The sequence below is a fragment of the Apteryx rowi genome, unplaced genomic scaffold (genome assembly GCF_003343035.1).
Source record: "Apteryx rowi isolate R43461 unplaced genomic scaffold, aptRow1 scaffold_1091, whole genome shotgun sequence".
Classification (NCBI taxonomy): domain Eukaryota; kingdom Metazoa; phylum Chordata; class Aves; order Apterygiformes; family Apterygidae; genus Apteryx; species Apteryx rowi.
Window position 1 is genome coordinate 139,176 of NW_020447299.1, and position 22,655 is coordinate 161,830.

At 52.3% G+C, this 22,655-nt stretch overlaps 1 protein-coding gene across 12 annotated transcripts in view; it reads right to left on the minus strand.

Annotated features, from left to right (window-relative positions):
• Nucleotides 1–22,287, minus strand: part of TCF3 (transcription factor 3) — a 74,024-nt gene extending 51,737 nt beyond the window's left edge. For 6 of the 12 annotated variants that reach the window (XM_026072788.1, XM_026072779.1, XM_026072709.1 and 3 more), the window contains exons 1-2: nucleotides 21,876–22,286; nucleotides 14,483–14,555 (exon numbers count right to left, since the gene is read on the minus strand). In XM_026072788.1, the coding sequence (XP_025928573.1) occupies nucleotides 14,483–14,555; nucleotides 21,876–21,950 (148 nt within the window). In that variant the 5' untranslated portion in view covers nucleotides 21,951–22,286. Of the gene's footprint in view, nucleotides 1–14,482; nucleotides 14,556–21,875 lie in introns of all 12 variants that reach the window. The other 6 variants (XR_003254717.1, XR_003254716.1, XM_026072772.1 and 3 more) reach the window with 3 other exon arrangements.
• Between the last annotated feature and the right edge of the window lie 368 nt (nucleotides 22,288–22,655).

The window sequence follows — 22,655 nt, forward strand, 5'->3', positions numbered from 1 at the left end:
GTGAGGACCGGTTGCACCGCGTAAACGCGTTTCGGACCTCCCGGGGCATGTGCCCTCTCCTTTTCCRAGGAGAATTTTTAGAGTTAAAGCAATACCGGTAGTGGGATTGTCAGCAGCACAAATGCACAATCAGGAGGGGAAGATGTGGGGGGAAAGCATCCAACTGGCGAATATAATACTTGGAAGGAAAAGCAGATTTAAAAAAAATAATAAAAAAACCGAGGGGGTGGTAAAAAAAAAAAAAAATCTCAGGAAGTCATCTAGTCATTCCTGCTCTTTACTGAAACAATAGACTCGGGATGCTGGCGAAGTTATAAATAATYCTGCTGGCTACACAACACAAATACAAGACAGGAGCAGGGTAACTATCGGCTCAATGGAAAGTGACTCACTACCTTCTTACAACATACCCAAAGAAGGACAAACGCCCCGGCCCCACGGCCGGTACCCGCACTGAGGCCGAGGACCCGGCTCCGAAGGATGCAAGACTTGGCTGGCTCCGGATGCAGGCAGGCTTTGCCGTGCCCTAAGAGCAGAGCCAGGCTCTTTCCAAACCCGAGCAGACCACACAGCCTGACACCGGGGGACCGATGACAAGAAAGCGCTCAAATTGGGGAAAATAATGGGAAGCCACTAACTCCACAACATCCTTCTCTTTTTAGAAAGGAAGTTGCCATCRCAAGAAAATTGGGCAGGGCTGGTGGTATCCGTTTTCCATATCGGTCTTCCAAAATGGGAGGATAAATACGTAGAGGAGCGGAGCTGGCGCACCTTGGCTGCTGCTGCCCGCCTCTCCGGGAGATGCTCAGGGCTTTACGGAAACCGGACAAACTGCCCCAGGGAAGGACCACATGGATGGCCCCGGGCGATGAGCAGCCCGTTGGCCCCACAGCTCCCGTAGGGAAGGGACGCCCCGTCTTCCTCCCGGACGGGCGCCTGGGATGAGGGTGCCAACGCTCGAGATCGGGTGCCAACGCTCGAGATCTGCTGCCAGCGTGCCCCGTCCCCATCCCGCTCCCCGTCCCAGGAGCAAAACCACGGGAGCAAGAAACCCTTGTGCCAAGAGTAACTGAGAAAGGCAAAGATCTTCCCAACTGGACACTTAGGTAATTTGGAAGTGACATAATTTTTTTTTTTWAAATGTTTTCAAAAAGAGCTTCCTGACCTGTTATTCCATTACCCAAGTCTGGAAATGCAATCATATTAGTTCAGCTGCATTAACACAACAACAACAACAAAAAACCCCAACAAAAACTGTCTTGAAGATTGAACCGATCTCTCGGAGGCCAAGAGAAAGGAGAACAAAAGTCAGAATATTGTGGCAACCAACTGCCCCTGAAAATACCGCAGTTAGCCCAGGCTCCAAGGGGATCCTTGGAAGCAAGGCTTGCAGAGGCAAAGGATGTGAAATAAATCAGGATATGAAGTGATTTTTAAGTTGGTTTTTGTTTTTTTTTTTTGCCAGGTAGGTGAGGTAAAGGTCACTAAGGGCCTTGGGAGCACACTCAGCTCAGTAATGTAAAATGGGGAGCTTGTTACCTCGGTTTAAATATACCTCAGACAAGGAGAAAAATCCAGTCTTCAGCCAAGTGTAGATGCCACTAGGGAAAACCAGCGGCTGAAACAGAGTGCGTAAAAGCTCTCCAAGCCACTGGCAAGTCGGTGGCAGCTCCAAGAGGTCGCCCAGATCTGCTACCAGAGCACCCGAGAACCTTACAACTCTTAAATCAGTTTTTCCTCCACCAGCCCAAGCAGCAGGGAGATGCCGCTACTCCCGTTTTACACCGGATTGACAACCACAGCGGACTGATGAACTTTGTCCAAAACTGCATGGAGAAATGACAGTCCGGTGTGGAAACAGGCTTGGGGCTGCCAAGACTTGAATAAACTGTAACAGGAAAGAAAAATAAAATAAAGACGACTTCAGCCCTCAGCTAAAAAGCTATGACCATGCCAGGCGTAAAGTTTAGCAGCAAGTTTTCCACCACAGCTCCACTACCAGGAGACAAGTGGAGATGGCCAAGGCTCCCGTGCGCGAACCCAACAGCCAGGTAAGGGCAGGTTGGGGAACCGAAGCGATTAAYGCTCAGCGGCTCCGTGCGCGACGCTCCCGCTACAGAGATAAAGCGGATTCGAAGCCTGCGCAGCCAGGCCTTGCAGTCGTCTTTCGAGAGAAAAGGTGCCTGTTGATCCCAAAGTCCTTTTTTTAAGGCAACAAAGAAGATTACAAACCTTTGAGGAGGAAGCAGCCGTGTCTGCAATCCAGAAGCGCCGGCAATCCTGATAGCGGGATCATCTCTTTGCTATGAGCCGAGTCGCTGATGAAAAGTGGTTGCTTAACCCAAAATCTAATCTCTCTCTCTCAGTCACTTGGAGCCTTTGCACTTCAGAGGACACCGGAATGACCACCCAGCCAGGCATGTTAACTTAAGGTTTTAGAGCAAAGATGTGAACAATCCGAACCACAGCACGAGCAAGAATAAAGAAATACGGCTTTAAAAATATTGGGTTTTTATCATTAAAACCCCACCACGTGCGATAGGGAGGTGCATCCATCTTCCCACAGCCTTTGAGGCCATTCATCATTTGGATAAAATCCAGTTTCGCATTGAAATTCAGCTGGACTTTCAAATGCAAATATGAGGAGAAGAGCAACATATGGTAGAGGTTAGTACGTATTTTTCCTAATTAAATGGTATACTGCTGTTTTGTATAACAATGTTAATAGGGCATTAACAAGCCTTTGGAAGAGAGACCACCTCACTTTTTTAGAAAAAAAAAAAGCCTGAGAAAGCAGAAGGGGCCCAGGAAGTCCCCGCTCTCCTCGGAGCGGTCACATATTCGCCGGCGCAAATATGGATTTGGTCACGTTTCACAAGCCAAGTCATCCATCCTCCCGTTTGCCCGGGCCGGGGAGACGAGGCAGCGCGCAGGGCTCCACGGCGTGGGGTTTTGGGCCACCCCGCGCCGTCCAGAAAGAGGCKATCGGCAGCGCCGACCTCTTCCAAGACTTCTCCTGTCCCGCGAGGGCCGGCAGAGGTTTGGCTGGGTCTTCCTCCAGGCCGAGGCCACCGCGGGCCGTTCCCCGTCCTGGGGTGCCGCCGCGTTTGCAACCGCAGAGCGCCGCGATTTCGTTACGCAAGGTCACGAGAGGAACCTGCTCCCSCAGCCCTACGGCAAAGGGTCGCGAGCGAGTGCCGTTTTCAAAGGTGAAAATACCCCGGTTTTGGCAACTGCCCAGCAGACGGGACGCGGGAAGCAGCACGCGGGTTTTCCTGGAAGGTTTCCTGCTTAGCACTGGCTGAGATTTTGCAAATGACTATCCTTTGCCCCACTCGGTAYTAAAAAAAAGCCACATACACTTATTGGAGCCTTGGAGACATTCAGTAACATGGAAATAAAAAGGAATATACCCAGCCCCTGTTGCCTTCCACCTCGCGCTATTATTTTCGAAAACCTTTCAGCTACTGAAAAGCTGCAGAGCAGCAAAACAGAAACGAAGCCGGGAGGCGCCGGCAGAAGTAGGAAATGACAAAACCCCCTGCAAAAAAGCACAAGCACAGTTCAGCTCCGATTTAAAACCACACGCCAAACCTTAAAGCGGGCCTTCGCCATCGTTCCCCTTCCTCCCATCTTCATCCCCGGCCGCGATGAAACGAGCCCGTTTATGCAGTTTAAAGCCCTGCCTAACTCTGAAAAACTTCCCTGCCGGAAAAAGCGTGTGCCCCGTTACCTTCACCTCCCTCCTGTTCCTGACTCAACCTTAGCTAAATTTAGAGAGAGAAATGTTTTCTTAGGTCACTTCTGACACGGGTCTGTGCTTCTCAGGGTTAATAACGGCAGATGGACAGTGTTTTTTCAGATTTTTCTTCCCGCTAGCTTTGCAGTTGTGCTATCCGGAGAGTGAATTCCAGTCTTAATCGAAACATCCAAGAGAAGAAGGAGAGGTGCCCTGGGCTCCCTCCTCGAGGGATGAAGTACGGTGGTCTGAATCGCAACCAAGATATCCTTCCTCCAAAAACATTAATTCTGCAAGTGAGAAAGGCAAGAATTCGAGAAAGCTGAACCGAGAAACCTCATTCAGCCGCGGTTCAGCTTTTTCCCCTTCCGACGTTTTCCCACTTGTAGTTCAGTCGCACACAGTCGCCCAGGTCAGGCGAACCCAGAACCTCCAACCAGAAGGCGAAATTCTCCCTCCCACCCCAAACACGTCTCAAACCATCTTTCAGGTGGCGAAGGCGCGAAGGCCGGTCGCCCGCGCCCTTGAAACGCTGGAGCCACTCTGCGACACCCCGGGGCCGCGGCTCGCGCCGTGCGGGAGAAGCGCTGCCCCCCGTCCCTCGGGCTTCGGATGCGAGTGGATGGGGAAGGACGGCTCCAGGAGGGCTGCTTTGGGAAGTCCCCGCCGCACGGGCGGGCGTCGCGCACCCATGGGTGCTGGCGGAAGGCAGYGCGCCTGCGCCCCGGGGTGCTGCCAACGCACGCGTGCAAACGTCGCCCCTCTGCCTTTGCTCCGCGGAGGTTGTAACCTCTGGCAAAAGAGCAGCAGCAAGTCCTAGGGTGGCACAGGGCCTTCAGGCGCTGCACCCACGTCGAGTGRAAAGGCTTGCTCAGTCCTGAGCCCCCGGGCGGCTTAGATGTGGCCTGAATCAGATTGCAAAATACGGAGGAGCGCCGCGAGCTCCTGCAAAGACCCGCTGCAAAGGGGCACAGCAAAACACTCTGGGAAACCAGCACTGAGAACTAAAACCTATTTAAAACAAGAGTCCAGCCCAGATGCTCCCCGGGCCCTCGCAGGGGCAGCTCGCACACGAGCCCGGCAGCTCCGCGCAGCGTTCCCGTCGCCCTGCCCCGGCGGCGCCAGCTCCCGCTGCTGCTCACGTCTCCCGACGACCCGGGAGACCAGGCGGTCTTGCATCGCTGAAAGCCCGGGGAGAGCTGCTGCTGCGCGTTCCCCCCTCCCAAATCATCCCGCCGCCGCGTTGCTGCCAGCCGGGGGCCCGGCGCGGAAACCTCCGGCCCCGCCGCAGCTGCCAGGCGCACGCGTTCCGGTGCCCCGAGAGCTCTGGGCCCAAGCTTGCCTCCGGTGCTCTCCTATCCCCAGCGCTCGCCGCGTTTCCAGGCCCCCGTACAATTACGCATTCAGCACCACAATGTATTTCACACTGTATTTCATGCCTCATTTGGCAACAAAATTAATTAAACTTTAAGTCAACACTGAAGGAGCGCAGTACCTTTCTTCCCTCCGTGGCATATATAACTCAATTTGTTTAAGCTAATGCACTAATCAAGACTTGCAAAATACTCGGGAACCTTGCGGTAGAAGGCAGCCGGGGGCCTGAACGCGCGGCGAGGTGCCGGCCGCGCCGGCCTGCCCAGCAACGGCTCTTCTCCGCCTGACGATCCGGCGAGGGCACAAGCACTTAGCGATTTTTGACCGTTTGCCGTATGCAACCGCGCTGTACAAAAGCACCCGCTTCTTAAAATGCAGTCCAGGGGGGATGAGCCAGCACTCGGGTCTGCGCGTGGCTTTTATTCCTCACCCCTAAAACCAGCGAGCTGCRGGCAGCTGCAGGCACCCGGCGGCCTGGGGACGTGCCGGTGAGACCCTGCACCTGAAACGGTCCCAGAGCTGCTCCCTTGTCCTTGCCACGCTTGAACACGCGCGAAAGCAAACCGCGCAACCGGCCGCGCTCCTCCTCGGAGGCCATCGCCAACCGGGGCGGTCGAAAGCCTTCGGACTGCCGCCCCCTTGCCATGTTCCTGGCATTTCTCGGCTATTTGGAGGCTCTGGGAGAGGGCATGATAATCCCAACCCACGTGGCTGGGAATCTGAGAGGCAGATGTGGGCAAACTTCTTGGCATAGCTCGGACAGCTGCGTCGGCCGCGAGGCTGCGCTCGGTCCCCCACGCTGGGACACGCTGAGCCCCCCGCAGCCCCGGGACGGAGAGCCGGGCAGCCGCCGGCGCGTGGGAGCGCGAACCCCTCTGCTCCCGCAGCGGGAGCAGGTAAAACAGGCTGAGCAGATGGGCRAGCCAAGACTAAAGCGAAACGGCAGCCAGCCGTAAGCGACCTGGGCTTTACCTGCGCCGCACGGCAGCGACCCCCAAGCCTGCTCCCAGCAGCACGCGGCGTTTTCCAGGCACGGCTTGGTTGACGCTGCTCCTAGGGCAGGTTTCCAGCCCGGACTGAGGTTCGCGTTCATGCAGCCAGATAACCCTCGGTCCCACCATTGGCTAATCGTGCCATGCTGCTGTCAACGGGCATATTAGCCTGGTTTAGGCAATCATCTCAAATTAACCTCATCTGCTAGGGTACGTGGCATCTCCCAAAAGGGCTTCACCTTCATCTGTTCTGGTGCACGCAGGTCTGTGGCGCAAAGCACATGAGAAAGAGATGCACATGGTTTCACTCCTACTGACCAAGAGGAGGCTTGTGTCAACATTGCCTTCTTGCAGCTCAAGCGGTGCCTCGCTGCCACCCTCCCATTTGGGAAAAAGTCCCTTGCAAATAATGTCACCATCCAGTGGTGTTCAAAGCCTGTTCTTGTATCTGGACAGCATGAGAAAAATCACCTTTAATGGTGGTTTTGGATGCTAGCAAGCAGAGGAGAGCATCCTCTCATCATTCATAGCATCCTTCAGCTGTGTTAACGCTGTGGGGAACGTAGTGCCAGGTTAGAGAAGAAGACATCCAGAGTAACAAAATGGCACCATGCATTAAATYGTCCCCTTAAGACATCCATTTGCTATCTCAAACTGGGGGGGGGGGAAGCTAAACTCAAAGTTGAGAGTAAACTGCAAATAAACATTAACAATGGAGATGCAAGAGGAAGAGTGACTGGCCACGCGCGGGACACGTGCTGGAGCAGGGCACCCTACAGAGCATGCAGAATTTGAAATTAGCAGCACTGAGGTCCAGCAAAAATGCTTGCCAGACCTGCTGGGCCTCTTCCAAAGCCATCTCTCTCCTTTGGAGAGCACACAATGAGCGTGGAAGGCTTCGAGCTGGGATGCCGAGCCAAACGCACACTTTCTGCCTACTCTCAACAGCAGAACGCGATCGGAATGGATGATCGAACGACTGCCCAGACTGACCGACCTCGCAAGGCTACTCGGGAGAGGTAACAACCAGCAAAGGCCAGATTACCCTTATGCTTTTTACCTCCAGTGCAAGGATCCGAATCCCAACCCTGCAACAACGTCCAAAGCTCAGGCAAACCCACGTGAGCAGGATTTGAGGTGGGCCGAGGCAGAGCCGCTGCGTCCCAGCATCGAAGCCAAGACTCGCTGCCCTCCAGTAGATCATTTTTAATGAGTCTCTGGCCCTGCCGGCTGAGAAACCGCAGTCTAAACAAGACACTGGCACTAGGCAAAGCAATTAATATGTAACCACCTGCTTTTATTAAGAAAAGCAGGTGCTCGAAATTGTACAGTTTCTTTTGAAACCCAGCAGGTTCGCTCCTACCCTGGCTCCACGTCAGTCTTAATCCAGGTGAGGCATGTGATTTTTACATAAGACACGCRCGTATCGTCATAACCCCCCGAGCAGGCACGGTTACGCTCGTACCGAGTTGCCTCATCCAGGGAAGGAAGAAAAGCTCGACTGGTGGGAGATGGCTGTATTGCTTTAACTCTACTGGCAAAGTTAGAGCTGTGTGCTTAAACAAGGTCTGTGTCAAATTTGCAGTTTCTAAACAAAAGCTGTCACTTATCTCAGTACAGCTTTGGTTCCCTGGCACCTCCGACATTCCCCGGGCTCTTTCCCAGTTCAGACTCTCAAAGCCGGCCAGGAGAAATCTTCCCCCGGGTGGAAGAAGAGCAAAAAGAGACACCACTCCGCACCCCCCGAAAACGCGCACCCTCCCACCCCCTGAAGTTAAACACGCACCAAGGAGAGGCACGGGCGATATAGGAGATTTCTCAGCCGTAACTCCAGAACCGCCAGCGTGACTCTGATATTCTCCTCTCTCCAACCGCTAGAGAAACACGGGGAGTTTATCAGGGCAACTATTGCCCCAACAGCACCATCGCCCTTTCCGAGCTCTTCTCCAGGTTCACTTCTCCGGTGCCAACCAGAAACCTGCTGCACCTCTGGCAGGATGCCCTCCCTCTCAGCCTCACCCATCCGTACGGAAAATTCGAGAAAAAGAAAACATTTGGAGAGAGGTAAGAGCACGAAAAAGGCCTTTGTGTTTCTACCTCGCTGCAAAGACGCAAGGCAAACGGCTGCAAAGGTGGGGAGCCCCCGGGAGCAGGGCTACGTGCTCCGGAGCATACGGAGGCGATCAGAGATGCAACCGAGGTGTTATGTCGGATTAGCAGAGACAAGCGTGAAGATTTTCCCCTTCCCTTTGTTCCCTTCCGCTCGCGATTTCCTGCCGGCCCGCGCTCCCTGCCCCCAGCTACCGAAATGCCCCACTTTCTGGCCCTCCCAGCTTCTTTTCAAATCCTCCCTCCTGTGTCCTGGTTAACAGGATCAATCCCRCCGGGGGGGGGGGGAAGCAGAAAGGGGAAAGGAGGGAGACCAGGAGCTTCCCAAAGCCAAAACCAAAGCAGAAAACTGCTTAAACCATCTGACTGTAGCATGTGGGAGACAAACTCCACTGAAAGTCCTCCAGGCTTTGGCACTTGAAAGGTTGGGACTCTGGCACCCTCGGCGCGTTCCCGCAAGATCCTCAGCAAGCCGACAGCATCCTCCGATATCACGGGAGCTGTTAGCAGCAGGAATGGAAATGCTTCGCGGGTGCGGACAGAAGCAAAGGTCTGCGGCGCTTTTCTCTTTTCGGGCTGACAAGATCTCACAGCTTTGCGAATCCGACCYGTCCCTGGCACGACCTTTTGGCTCATGGCTAAAAAAAAGTAGTTTAAATTCCAAAAGAAACGGCCGTGACAATAGGCAGGCAAGTAAATTTTATGCTTTGACTTTTTTTTTTTTTCTTTCTGTTGTGGTGGCTTCTTGTTTAGCGACAGTTTTGCAAGCCTGCTGTACAGGCACGCATACAACTGCAACATAAACAAGCAGCCTGAAATAAGTGCTTTAATGAAAAGTGCCAGTTTTAAATATCAAGTCACATATTGTGCACCTCATGTCTGCCTTTCATCATGTATCAAAATAGCAAGCAAAACCCATCCCTCCCACTTGAGCACAAGCGAAACATGTGGGGACTGGAGGCATTTAGGAAGAGAACGTGATACATCCTTACTAATAAAAGCTCCCTTTTTCCTCGCTACGGTAAATAGTTGCAAATGCCATTCTGCAGGCTGAAATYGCATTATTGACAGCAACATAAACAAGGGATGGAAACACTGCGTTTCGCTCTTCGCAACTCTCTCCTTGTAACGGAGCTACTTTTGCCGCAAACTCGCCAGCCGGCTGCCCCGCAAGCCGAGCGGAGCTTCTCGCCTCGGCAGCCCAGGCGCGGCGGGCACCGAGCTCCCGCCCCGGCGCACCAGCCCTTCCACCCCGCGCTTTGGATGGTCCTAATAACAACGGGCTGCGCGCACGCACAAAAGAATTAAACCTTCAAACAGCTAACCCGTAGCACCGATTAAAGAGACAAGCTCGTCTTTCACAGGATTTATTACTTGCAGTGTTGTTGCCACAGGTATCCAAGTTTGAATGTTGTTTAAAGCAGCCTTTCAAAGGGGATACAGACTCGCCTACCTCCAGGGAGAATGCATTTACTTTGTTCAGTAGACTATAACTTAAAATTTGTTGCATGCACCAGCTTGTAGCTCTTTGAAAAACCTCCCCGGTTAGCCAGCTTCAAATGTATTTCACGAACCTGCCCCGATCAAAGCAATTCCCTCAACAATGAGCCTCATCTCGCAATCTCGCTAGCAAAAAAAAAAAAGCATCGAACAAATTTTGGGGGTGGAAGTCATAGCCCAGGCCAGGAGGGGACTCTCCCCTCCAAACCCGCTTAACCGATCTCAAGCGAGGGAGCTCCCTTGAGCACAAAGCAAGGAGGAAAAGACGTTTAATGGGGAATTCAGCTATTCAAAAGGAAGAAAAAGAGAAGCTATTTTGCTGCAAAGCTTTTATTCCTTGTGAGCAGAACAACCTGTCGGCAGGAGACAGTCTGGGCTCCTGTTTCAGCAGGGCGCAAACCTGGCACCGGGCGCTTTGGCTGATGCAAAGGGGAGACGGTCTCCCGCTCTTTACATCCGACGCGGATGCAAAGCGCCGCTGGCGAGCTGCGCGGGGAGGCCGGGACGGCCCGGCCCGGCATTACCTCACCCAGCCATTTGTCTCCATTTTATTTCCCCGCTCCGCGTAGCCCTGACCCCTTCGACGAAGTGCCCCGACCCTGCTGAAAACACGGCAGCCGTTATGTGTTCCTGGCCCGGAGCCGCCCCGAGCAGCAGCGGCCGCGATGCCGGTGCCCGGGCTGGGGAGAGACACGATGCAACTTTTTCACCTCCTGCCACTCCGACCGTCTTCGCGTCAATTAAAAACGATTATTTCCAGGTGAAATTCTGCACGTGCCGTTTCCTGCTGGACGCGCAGTTTAAACGAAGCGCACTGGGCAGGGGGGGGTGTTTCTGATCAGATTAGTCATCTGTGAACTACAGCACGGGGAGGGGGACGGAGCGACAATTTTTAATGCTTTGCTCCTGCAAATAAACTAACAGTTTTGCACGGGGACGACRAAACCGCAGCCTTCTAGGACCAGGACAACGGGCGTACGCGGAGCACGTTGGCTAAAATAAAATACCAGCAGCAAATAACACAGCTCACCCTGGAAAACACTAGCTGCAGCTCAAAGCCCCAGGAAGACCAGCTTTCCTGCGGTGACCTATATGTGCTATAAATGCTGCASACATGGTTTGCGTGACGTCAGCTTCATCCTAGCGGCAATTGTTGGGTTTCTCCGTGCCAAGCCGACGCAAAGCGGAGGTGCCGAATTGTCCATAGGCCCGGAGAGCTAAACCAGTTCCTCCCCAGTGCATTTAAGGACAGAAACGAGGGAAACAGCGGCAACGTTTAAAATAAATCCAGGAGACAAATATAAAAGCAGAGAGATCTCGAAGCTGGAGGGCCTACATTAACACTTTGGATTTTCCTGGCCTGGAAGAGAGAAACGGTCCCCCCTTCGCAAAGAGGCCACTCGCACAAGCCCAGCCAGCGGCGGCCAAGGCAGTTATTACCTGGGATTTGAAGAGGATTCAAATTTGGGGCAGTTTTATCATCGTGGTTTTCTAGTAGCACTGTTTTAAATTATTGCAGTTACCTTATTTACCAGCTGGACTTTGGAAGCAAGAATCTTATCTTGCCAAATAGGGTATTTTGGCTGAAAGTCAGCAGGGTCACCGCCTTGCTCTTTTCACTTCTAACTTCCCCTAGGGAGGAAAGAGTCTCAATTTAATAGCTCCTCTGAAGGGGAAAAAATAAAAGCTACAAGCTGCCCCAGGATTTCCCCGAGGAGGAGGGAGATGAATAGCGGGGGGGGGGTGGGGGGGGGGGTGTCACGAATGCATGCTTCCAAGGGTGGGCAGAAGCATAAAACACCAACTTTTCTGGCACAAAACACAACGTCAGTTTATTATTCTGGGGTTATTTCAATAAATCTAATGAGATATTTATGTTATGGCACACACAACTGAGCTAAGAGTCAAGAGAATCAGCGTTTGCTTCTCCTTTCCAAGCAGAGGGACGGCAGCGGAGGAGAAGCACTATGTTATTTTATCATGGATACAGGACACCAATTGACCAGGAGCATTCGAAAAACACTAGACACATTAGAGGCGAAATCTGGCCCTTCCTGCCTGGCAAGAAGATTTAAGGAGCTAATCTCCAGGTCCAGATTACAGGGTGGCTGCAAGGTGCTCTGCTCCCTCGACAAGTCTAGGTCCCCAAATCCAAAGACCATCTGCTCTTCACCCTCTGACCACGTTAGGGCTGGTGACAATACAAAGCAAATTTTGAGCTAGGTGGCTGGCTATGCCTTTGGGGATGAACCAATATCTGATCGCAACCTGCTGTCAATTGCTAAATTAAGCTAAACCAACGTCAACAAAGTATGAAAGCAACCACTCACCGCTAAGACCTAGTTTACAGACACTTTGGATCCTTGAATAGATGCAACGCGCCCAAGTACACGGCGTGTCTTAACATCTTACTGCAGTTATTCCTCCAGCCAGCCAAAATCAACCTTCAGACATCCAAGACCAGAAGGAAGCCACAGGCTTGACAAGAAAATGAAATGTTCCCCTCAATCCCTAAAGGTGAAGCCAGGGACAACCGGCCGAGGGGACAACTGCTGGAGGCCACTGCTGGAGCAAACCGTTTCCCTTAAATCATGCCCCGTGATCATCATTTCCAACGCAGGATGCCCATCCGCCGGGTGGGAGAGCCGCACCAGAGCCCCGAGCCCGGGACAGCAGCGATTGTGTAACTTCTTTAACGCAGTTGTATAATATCAGTCCACTGTTTTTATGAACTGCTCACAGCCAGACTCAAAAAACAGCAGCCTGGAGGAAGGGTGGTGTCAACATTACCTTTCATTCACCCGAAAGAAAGGGGGGGGGRAAAGAAAGAAAAAGAAAAAAGAAAAGATTTTGCGTCTTCTCGGCTGCCGCGCAGCGGAGGGGGGTCCGGTCACGGGTTTGGCTTTACCATCCAAGCCCTGTTCCAGGCTCTGCTTGCTGGAGCTGGCCAGCTCTATAAATCAAGCGGCCAAGCCAGCCTCCGAGCAGGAAATGAATTAATGCAAGCTTGCTCCATTACTATTCTCTCGCTAGCGTGTAGTGTGTCTTCGGTGGATTATTTTAACAGCAAAAGTCTCAGGCACATACGCGCACAGGAACATTCACTAAAGAGATCAGCTTCCATCTGGGTTAACTGGAGAGTTTTCTCCCCTTGAATTTCCTCCTTTTTCTCCAGCGCCCACTCAACAGCTTCCCTCCCTGTAAAAATGTTTGCTCGAAACCGTTTTGACGTGCAGCTAAACAGCCAGATCTGAAAGCTTCGAATTTCACCGACAAGAAAGGGCAGGAGCAGGGTGAGGGCACCCAAGACGACCCCTCTCCAACGTGTCTTCTGCCAGTTTGCCCGAGAGCTGCCCCCCCCCGACACGCTGCAGCGTCAGTGCCGCCATCCCAAAATCCCACCCGGGTCTGCAGGACGCTGCGGACGCCCCTCGCGCGGTGCCCACGGGGATGCTGTTCACGCACATCGCGACAGCGGGCGATTCCCCAGCTCCATACGATGTCCCCGTGCCGCCAGGCCAAACGCGCCCGCTGTCACAGCAAGGGAACCGCCGGCTTCACGCGGCCCGGAGTTTCCCTGGACRGCTCGAGTTAGCCCAGGGTAGGGAAGGTCAAGTTTTAACCACCCGCAAAGCATCAGCGTGTTTCAGCCAGAAGGGCAAATTCACCGAACTTCCTGCACGCCGGGGACAGCAGAGTGTCCCGCGCGAAGAGCTGCCTAGCACGCGGCCCCGGCTTCCCCGGGCATCGGCAGCCCGGCACGGCCAGGGAATTTGCCGCTTTGACCTCAAATTAATCAGCGCTGCGTTTCCAAATCTGACACCTAAAGCTATGCACCCTTCTGCGTTTCCTATCGCGGTCAGGTCAGCAGCCCGTCCCTCCCCGCGGACGCTCCGTTCCCAAATCCTCATGCTTGAGCCCCGTTTTTTCCCCCTCCAGCTGCGTCCGCAGCGATTTGGCTGCATGGCCGACAACGCACCGGCACCTCCAGGCAGCTCCGGCCGCTGCTCGGAGCTTCCAGAGAGCAGCGAGGAAGGAAGTGGGGTGCTGCCGGCTCTGGGGCAACTGCAGCAACAGGGACCGGGCAAGGGTCTGCTCCCGGCACCCGCGCGGCTYCTCCAAAGCCGGGACAGGGGTCTAACTCTGAAGCTCATGAAACAGCTCCAGCCGCCTTTGCTGCCGCTCTCCGCGGGAAGGCCGCGCTGCCGGGAGGTATCCGACCAGCAGCACTTTGCAAGACACCCTTGGGGATGGAGGGATCCCCCACCCAACAGCGGGGAACTGCCGGAGGGGCTGCGTGGAGCAGACACCCAAATTTCACCAGCGTCTCCCTTCAAAGCCTTTGGGCGCCTGAGGAATTAACCACCCCAAGAATTAACCACCAGCGAAGGGTCTTCTCAGTGACGTACAGCAAAAGTCTTCCAGGACGTACGTCTGCAGACATGTTCATCTAAGCAGCTTAAGAGAACAGCATTGACTGTCTGCTCTTAGACTGCTTCAACCAGAGCTGCAAGGCAACAACCTTCAGCTCAGGTAATGACTTCTTAATTGGAGACAGATCAGCAAGAGCAACTCTGCCTACCCCATAGACACGCGGAGCAACAAGAAAAACATCCTTATGCAGAGAAACAGTAGCAGATCACCACCATAAAAACACATAACGCCACATACCTACAGAAACCCCTCTGTTTGGATCTTTGGAAGCAAATACAAATTTATTGCAAGAAACATTACACCGTTAAGACAAAAAAAATCAAGATGACAGTACCTGATCCTCCAAACTGAGTGCTCGCTAGGGTCGTGGGTCTGTTTTTTCCATTAGCCACTGGCAGGGGAAACATCTAGAAAAACAAGAAGATGAGAGAGAAGGGAAGAAAAAAGAGATTTCAGTATGTTAGTTTTGCTGCGCTGCTGTAAAGGGGGTCAGATCAGGGAGACGGGGGGAGGAAGGGGGGGGGGGAAAGAGAAGCACTTTATTGATGCAAAAAACTTTCCTCTCCTCGCGTCCCTGCTATATAGATCAGCTGCAGAAGGGACGGGAGAGCGGCGCAGCTGTGTGCTAATATACACACACATTCTTACACGCATAAACTTCTCCTGTGTACACAGCATGTCTGGTTCCTTAGGTGCAACGGAGAACGATCCAAGAAGTATCATTACTGCAGTCAAAACCAACAGTTTCTTTCCTAACTTCTTCACAGAGGCCCAGACTAGAGGATGCCCAGGAGGCCATGAAGTAAGGTTGACTTCATTCATAAAAAGCTAATGCAAAAAGACTACAGYGTCCAGCAAAGATTAGAGCACCCAGCAAAGCTCATTTTATCCCCCAAACCCTCAGCACCCAAGGTGGGCTGGGTCCCGTTCCCATGTCTCTCCCAGGCCCGGCTCCAGCCCGGCTCTGTGCCCGGGGAGGGCTGGGGCTGCCTGCAGGTTTCCAGCTGGCCGGGACAGGGATGACTAAATCACACTCCCTCCACGGTTGACCTCAGCACAGGACGCTCTCCGCCAGCTCTGGATGAGCTCTCCTCCCTGGAGGGACGAACCCCCCGAACCAGCTCCCAACCCCAGGCCTTTGGGGGCTACGGCACGGCTAACGCAGCAAACAGGCTGCGGGAAGCTGGTGGGAGAAGCTTGGCTAAGCGCGCGGTTTTTTTGACTCGCGATTAGAGAGATTAACATATTTTTATAATATCAGTCATTCTGGCTACTTGTTTGCTACCCCGCTGCAGCTACAGTATCACAGCTAATCTTCTTCTGCCAGGGAGCTTCCTCCAAAATACTGCATACCTAGTGAGCTAACCTGTATAAATATTTTTAATACGAGTTGGGAGGGTTTCAAAAGCTGTTATTTAAAAATTTATATGCACCTGCGTGCAGCAGAAAAGAAAACTAATTCTTCTGCACACAAATGGAGCTCTAGCCAATAAAACAACTGGTGGGAAAACGCTTAGTAAATTAACATTTTAATATCCTTTTACTACTCAACTCAAGATACTTTCACCACCAAGTCATTTGAATTTTTATTATTTTTAGCTGCGCAATGTCTGAATAACCCAAAAGTTTAATGCTTTGAAGATTAAACAATGTAATGGCACAAGAGCCTACAGAAACGCAGCATTTCATGCCCTGACATAGCTGATGTCTGGCTGTGGTCAGAAACATTCCTTTGTACAAAACYGTCTGCCCAGCTTTGTTTTTACAAATGCTGGGGAGAAAAAAAAAACACAGTTACATGCAGTAGAGATGCAAAGAGAGCAGCTAAGCAACCGACTGCCATTCAAAAAGCACACGGATTCGGGATTGCACATCTGCGTGCACATTTTTAATGTATGTGCGTTCAAATAAACGTGCGAACAGCGTTCGAGCRTGCACCCCTGCACATGGAGAAGTCGTTCCTGCCAACAGCAAACCTGGAGCCACCTGGCTCCCTACTCATGGGCACCCCGGTCCTGCGGCCGCTATCCCTGCGCCCCTCCGCGCACGCTGCCGCACGCGGCACCCGTGGGTGCTGCCGGGGCAAACCCGGGGCCCCCGCGAGCGGGCTCAGCGGTTAGTCGAGGTGGGCCGTCGGCGCCGGCGCCGCATTCGCCTCGTTTCCTCAGGAAGTCGGGCTAGAAAACAAAAACAAACCCCSACGGCGCTGGGGACCCGCGAGCCGCCTTCCCCTGCGGCGCCGCGGAGGGCTTTCGGCGAAGGACGGGGCTGTYTCGCCGCCGCGGTCTTTCAAACTGCTAAAAGCGACGTCCACGTCGCTGATCCAGCCGGGCCCGCGCTCGCTCCCCTCTTCGTAAGGGAGGGAAGAAAATTAAGCCAAGTGGTCAGAAACCCCCTTTCCAAGCGGTAAGGGGCAGTTCTGCATACGCAAGCACGAGGTGGGGGGTGGGATGCATGAATATAACGGTACCAAACAGCAAAAAGCAAAAAAAAGCAAAAAAAAAAAAGAGAAAAAAAAGCAGCACCGCTGGCTCTTTTCCGCGAGCATTTCTGCTTAATACTTGCTGATGCCGAAAAACCCGAGGTTCGGCTCGCAGACACCAGCGGAGCAAATGACCGGCTTTGTTCCATTGTGCAACGAGCACTTTCGACTTCTGCAAACGCGGGGGGTCCCCCCTCCCCGGCCCGCGGCCCCGCTCCCCCCCTCCGCCGGCTTTCGGCAATCCCCAGCGCACCCACGCGCCCGGGCCCCGAGCGAGGGATGCCCTCCCCACCTCTCACCTTCGCCCGCCTCCGTCTGTTTTGCGAGATATTTTGAGGCTGATGTAACGCCTTCCTGTTCTCACTTCCAAAGGAATTAAAGCATAACTGACCCCTTTTCCACATCAAAGGGAGCCGAGCCGCTCGAGCGGCGTGACATTTGAGGAGAGGGAACCCCGGGTTACCGCTCGCTTCAGCAAAGGCTCCAAACGTATCTGTCGCTCGGCGAACTCCAGCGCGCGTTTCGTTTGCGCTGCCGACTCGTTTTTCCACCGCGGTGTGGGCTGAAGCTCGAGCTGGCCGCGCCGCGCCGAGGAGCGGGGCGCGCAAGTCATACGCGGAGCGCTCGCTGCCTTCGCGAGCTTCTGCCGCTCAAAATCAAAGTTCACCCACCCACTGCGAATTTCCTTTCTGCTTTTAAAGGCGACTTTAAAAATATACCGGGGGGGAAGGGGGAGACAAACTGAAGAACCGGCAGGCACCGGAGGGACCCAGGCACGGAGCGTCTGAGAATTTGTAATTGGGTCATTACTTGTCCTTTGCTGGATTTGAATAATGTAGATTTAAGTGGTTACGTAAAATCCCCCATCTTAAGTCTCTGTATATAGTTTCTCAAGTAATGCCTCCGGTCTCCCCGACAGCTGACAACTTACGCGTATCCTCCTATCTGTGTTTCCCCCCTCCTTCCCCAAAGGATTAATTCTCCTTTCCTCCCAGATGAAGAGCTACAAATCCAAAGGATGGAAAAATCCCAACACATGCACTTGCCAGGGGGAGGTTAAACCTAAGAGAGCCCGTGTTTTCAAAAGCAAACCCATAAGCAAGAAAGGGAATTTGCCAGACGCAAATAATATCAAGCAACATTTCATTTATTGTGTACTTCTACCAGTACATCAGTGTTTTCAAATTAAATAGCTGTTCTCACTTCCTCTGCTCTTCCACCTTATGAACTCCAGGCTGAACCAACCTCAGGCCTGAACTCCAAACCCGAAATCTATTTTGCAGCATGGAAAGCATCCAGCTGTTAATTTGGGGGAGAAGAGGGAATTCGACTCAATAAACTTTGCCAGCAGGATATTTTATACGCKTTCATTCAAGACAGACCTTCCTGACTGCAGCCCCAAACGTCCGCCGAGGTGCAAAGCAAACTTTACAACCGCTTCACTCCAAACAAAAGCAAGAGTTTTATCATGGAAATGCAGGCGCTGCTCCTTGGCCGGAGCAGGGCATATGGCAGCGCTTTAGCAACTTTCAGCATTTCAGAAGGAGCAGAAGCAAAGACAGACGGAGCTCCGGTAAAACCGAGGGCTGCTCGAGCCCAGCTCGTTTGCAACGCAGCGTTAGAAAGCTTTGACGCTTTGTTTTTTACCCTTAATTCGGCGGCTGGAGCCGCAAGGGCCAGCAGGCAGTAAGAGCAGTCGCTCGCAGGAAAATGGGGCTGCAGGTCCTAGGCGATTGCTCAAGCCCCTGCCTACACTGCAACTTCTCGCCGAGTTAGAAAGCCACTATGACAACTAGCATCCCCACGGCATATGGTTAATACTCTGCTAATAATCATGGCTGTTAACAGTATTTCACTTCTGCCAGAGACCTAGGCTGGCACACAGCCGCTTCCTTCTATCTAGCTTGGCAGGCTCCTTCTGCGGCACGGATGGGGCCCCCAACCTCGCGTTTCAGCGCCTGGCCTGCTCCCCGCTTTCCCCCCCACGTCCCGGCTGCCCTCCCTCCCTCCGCCCTCCCGAGCCGCCTCCGAGACCGGCCCAGAGCTTCCCGCGAAGCACAAACACCGGCAAGGCGGCAGGGCCAAGCCTGGGATAACTGCACCGAGTTCACGTGACCCAGCACCTCCCAGCGTACAAAAAATACGCATTGAAGCGCAGCTCTTACTGTGCTCCTACACCTACATGTATAACCTCAAAAATAAACAACTACGAGCCAAAGAATAACGCATCGAAACCGAAGTGTAACAAAAAGGTTAAGCCGGCAAGGCAAATCAATAAATAGGATGTCTTCTCGAAAGCTCTCTTCCAGATTTGCAAGCCCTTTCTGGACTACTGCCACGGAGCAGTGGTGAAAGAAAGCTTACAAATTACCTGTACTTTGGGGCAATTATAAAAGGCAATTTGTTCCGAGGTAGAGGTAAGCGCTCTGCTTTGCACACCCCAAAGCAGTGATCAGACTGCATAGCTGCGTGTTTGGCTCCGGCTCACTTAAATGCACATTACAGATTCCTTTGATTTTCGCCCTTATTGGCAAATTACCTCGGCACAAACCTCTGGATGAGTGCTTCGCATTCAGTAACTACCCGATTTATTTAAGATGGCACAAGTCTTTCTTTGCCAGGCTATAAGCCCAACTTATAGCACCTCATACAGCCCTGCCCTTTAGTGACCCCACAAACTCATGTCTGCCTATGCAACCTATTACAGCCAGGACTTAAAATTCACTCCTTGTACAGCAAAGCACAGCACAGAGCTGGACCACAAACTACCAGGGGCTGAACATATTTCCCCTAGAAAAAAGGAACCGAAATACTGATCTGAGGCAAATGCTTCTGGACTCTCTAAATCTCTTTAGCCTCCTCTCCCATCCACTGTCCTGAAGAGGACCCAACGCTCTACTCCCGCTTATTCAAATAAAAATCTAAATATACTTGATAGAGAGCTTTGTGGTCACAAAGCCTTCATCCCAATGACGCAGGGACAGCACCCCACGCAGCAGCCTCGACAACATTCCCACACCGCGCATTACAGGTTTGCRAGACCAGCACGAGCACTGTCTACTAACGCCACATTTTAGCATTTTTCTAGGAGATATGCTAATATTCCCTTTATGCAAACTCAGGAGAAGGGCGTGCATGTGCAGAGAGGAGGGTTTGTGAAACAGATCTGGCTCGAATCCAGACTGCGTTGGAGCCCATGGGCCAATTTATCCTGGAGGGAACGTCTTCGAATCATTTGCTGGCAAATGACATGTGCAGGCCCTGATCCGGCAAGCAACCGCCCCCGGTGCTGTTGCTGAATACGTAAGCCTTATAGGAATACAGGACAGATTCTGGTCATTCTCCAGGTTTTCACCAACATAAAAGAGCTRGAATCGACCCCAAATTCAACCATTAGCTGTAGATTAACCTCCAAGAACAGAAATGTTCATGTAGAGAGGGAACAGGTCAGGACCCCTCTAGGGAATACAACCCTGCGAGCATGCAAATGAGGATGGTTCGTTAATTTTGAAAATAAAGTCTTGAGTTTTTTAAAGCTCCAAATGGTGAGTGGGATTTGATTTTTTTTTTCGAAGAAGGGGGAGAAAGAAAGTAAGGCAGGAGCTCCTGCAGTCCTGAAGCGGGAGCAGATTACGGATTACTGACCCAAAGCGCAGCTCAAAACCTGGCACTCTCGCACGTACGAGCCGGCAAGCGCCAGGACTCCTGCCAAGCGGCAGAACCTCCAAGATGAGAGGGGAAAAATAACCACACGCCGCTCCCCAGTGAACCCTGAATGTATTTCTATTTTTAAAAGCATACCGTCACCGCAGTCCCCCTACCAACTGTAAAACGTACTACTTAAAAAATATATATATATATATGTATATATATATATTGCTGTTAATTTAAGGGAACCAACCTCCCTACAGAAGCTGAAAACTAGAAGAATTCCTCCTTCCGTCTTTCTGCAGGAGAATTGCTCTTACGTGGGATAAGCAGGCACCGCCACGAAGCCTTCCTACCTCTCCGTGGACTGGTATGAACCCCAGCATTACGAAAAGGTTTATTTCCCCATTGCTAATCCCCTGTGCCCGGGTACGGAAGAGCTGCCAAACTTCAGCACTCTTTGCAGGAGTAACAGGCACAAGGAGAGCGGGTGCCCGTAGCTTTGCTACCCTTTTCCCCCCGCTTATTCTCCTCCCTTCCTCACCAAGGGAGGGTGAAACCAGCCCGCAGGGGRCTGCAGCCCTGCGCCGGGTGACCCAGGACCGCCCGGGTCCGCAGCTGCGCCGCTAATAGTTATTCCTCCTCGTGGAGCTGTTTTTTCTATCTTCACAGTTCGTTTGCTTATCTAAAAAGCAAGACACATGCTGCCAGTGCCATGAGGGTGCAGCACACGACAGAGGAACCAAACAGAAAGTTATTTTCTTTTGAACATAAAGCTCCCCTTTCCACAAGTCACCTGCCAGCTACAGCCGGCTCCGGTGCCGCAAACACACAGTTTGCACCGGGTGGCACATTACCGACTGTGCCAAGGACTAGCCCTCACTCTGGTGTGATAAGAAGAGACTCCTCTTCCCTCTGAGATGCACACGCTTTTGGGGGGAAACTCTTAGGTTTTGTCACTTTAAATGCAACTAAAGGCTTCCAGGATTGAGAAGAGCAGAGAGCGGGGAACAAAAGCGTCTAACTCCTGCAAAAATAATGCACTGGAGAGCTTGGACAAGTTTCCAACCGAGATAGAATAACCTGTAGGAGCAAAAGTTTAATAGTCTGGATCTGGGAAGAGGAAAAAAGCCTGATTAATCAGCCTTTAACTTCGGTCACGTCTTTGCATTAGTTTTGTATCCATGGCTTCAGGAGCAGTTACCGGGCCACGTTTCGCCGTGAGCGTTTCAACAGAACACAGACAACCACGTTACACTTCCAGAGAATTTCCCATCCTCCCCCCGACCCCGCAAAAAAAGAAGAAAAAAGAAAAAAGAAAAAAAAAAGAAAACCTCTCTGCACTCACCCAAGGAAACCATACGCATTTGAGGGGAAGAGGGGGGAGAGAGAGGGAGAGAGAGGAGGGGCAGAGGCTTTGCTTCAACTCGAAAATAAACAAGTTGCAGCACATGTGCCCGCACACAAACACCCGGCACATCTGAAAGCCATCACGTCCAATTTCCAGGCTCGCGTTTCCTCCCCTCGCGCAGCTCCAAAACACTGCAAACAAGCAAAGCCCCGGGCCCTTTAAAGCCCCCCGGCCGCGCTCGCTTACCATACTGAAGTCCAGCAGGTCACTGAGCTCTTTGTCTGTCCCAACTGCRGCCATTCTCTGCTGCTGCTGATTCATACTCCCACAGCCTCAACAGTGGCAGTCCTAGAGAAAGCGAGGGGGAGGGGAAGAGAGATTTTAATGACTACAGCAAACTACCCACCCCATTGATGAATATTTAAAAAAAAAAGACAGAGCCGGAGAGAAAGGACGGGGAGAAAAAAAAAAAAAAGGGAAAAAAAAAATCCTTTGCGTCTCTCCAGCATCCAACTTCTCCGCCGAGAACACAGTCAAAGTCCTCACATAGCACCCAGAGGCAGGAACAAGCGCTCTATTGACCAGACACACTTGTATGTTAGTTTTTTTGCTGCCAATTCCACTAGTTCRGGCCAATTCTGTTCCTGGCGTGCGGCGAATGAAGGGAGAAAAAAAAAAGAAGGAAAAAAAAAAAAGAGTCAACTCATTTATCAAAGGGTTCAGGCAAGTTATCACTCGGGCGCTTGTCTGGCTCGGCTTCGCCCCCTCTCCTTCCCCCCYGCTCGCTCCCCGCAGGAGGCTCTCTTGTCCTCGCTTAGTTTTCTTTAAAAAATAGGGAAAAAAGAAGAAAAAAAAAGGTCTGATTTTATGCCTTTTTGCTGACAGTTGCGGAGCACCTGCAGCTCTTTTTTGAGGGGGGCTGAATTTAGGGATGTCCAGTAACTTTAAAAAGCCAGGCCGTAACCAGTGGGAATCGATCCTCTCTCCCCCCCCCAACACCAAAAGGGACTGGGAAAAAAAAAAAAA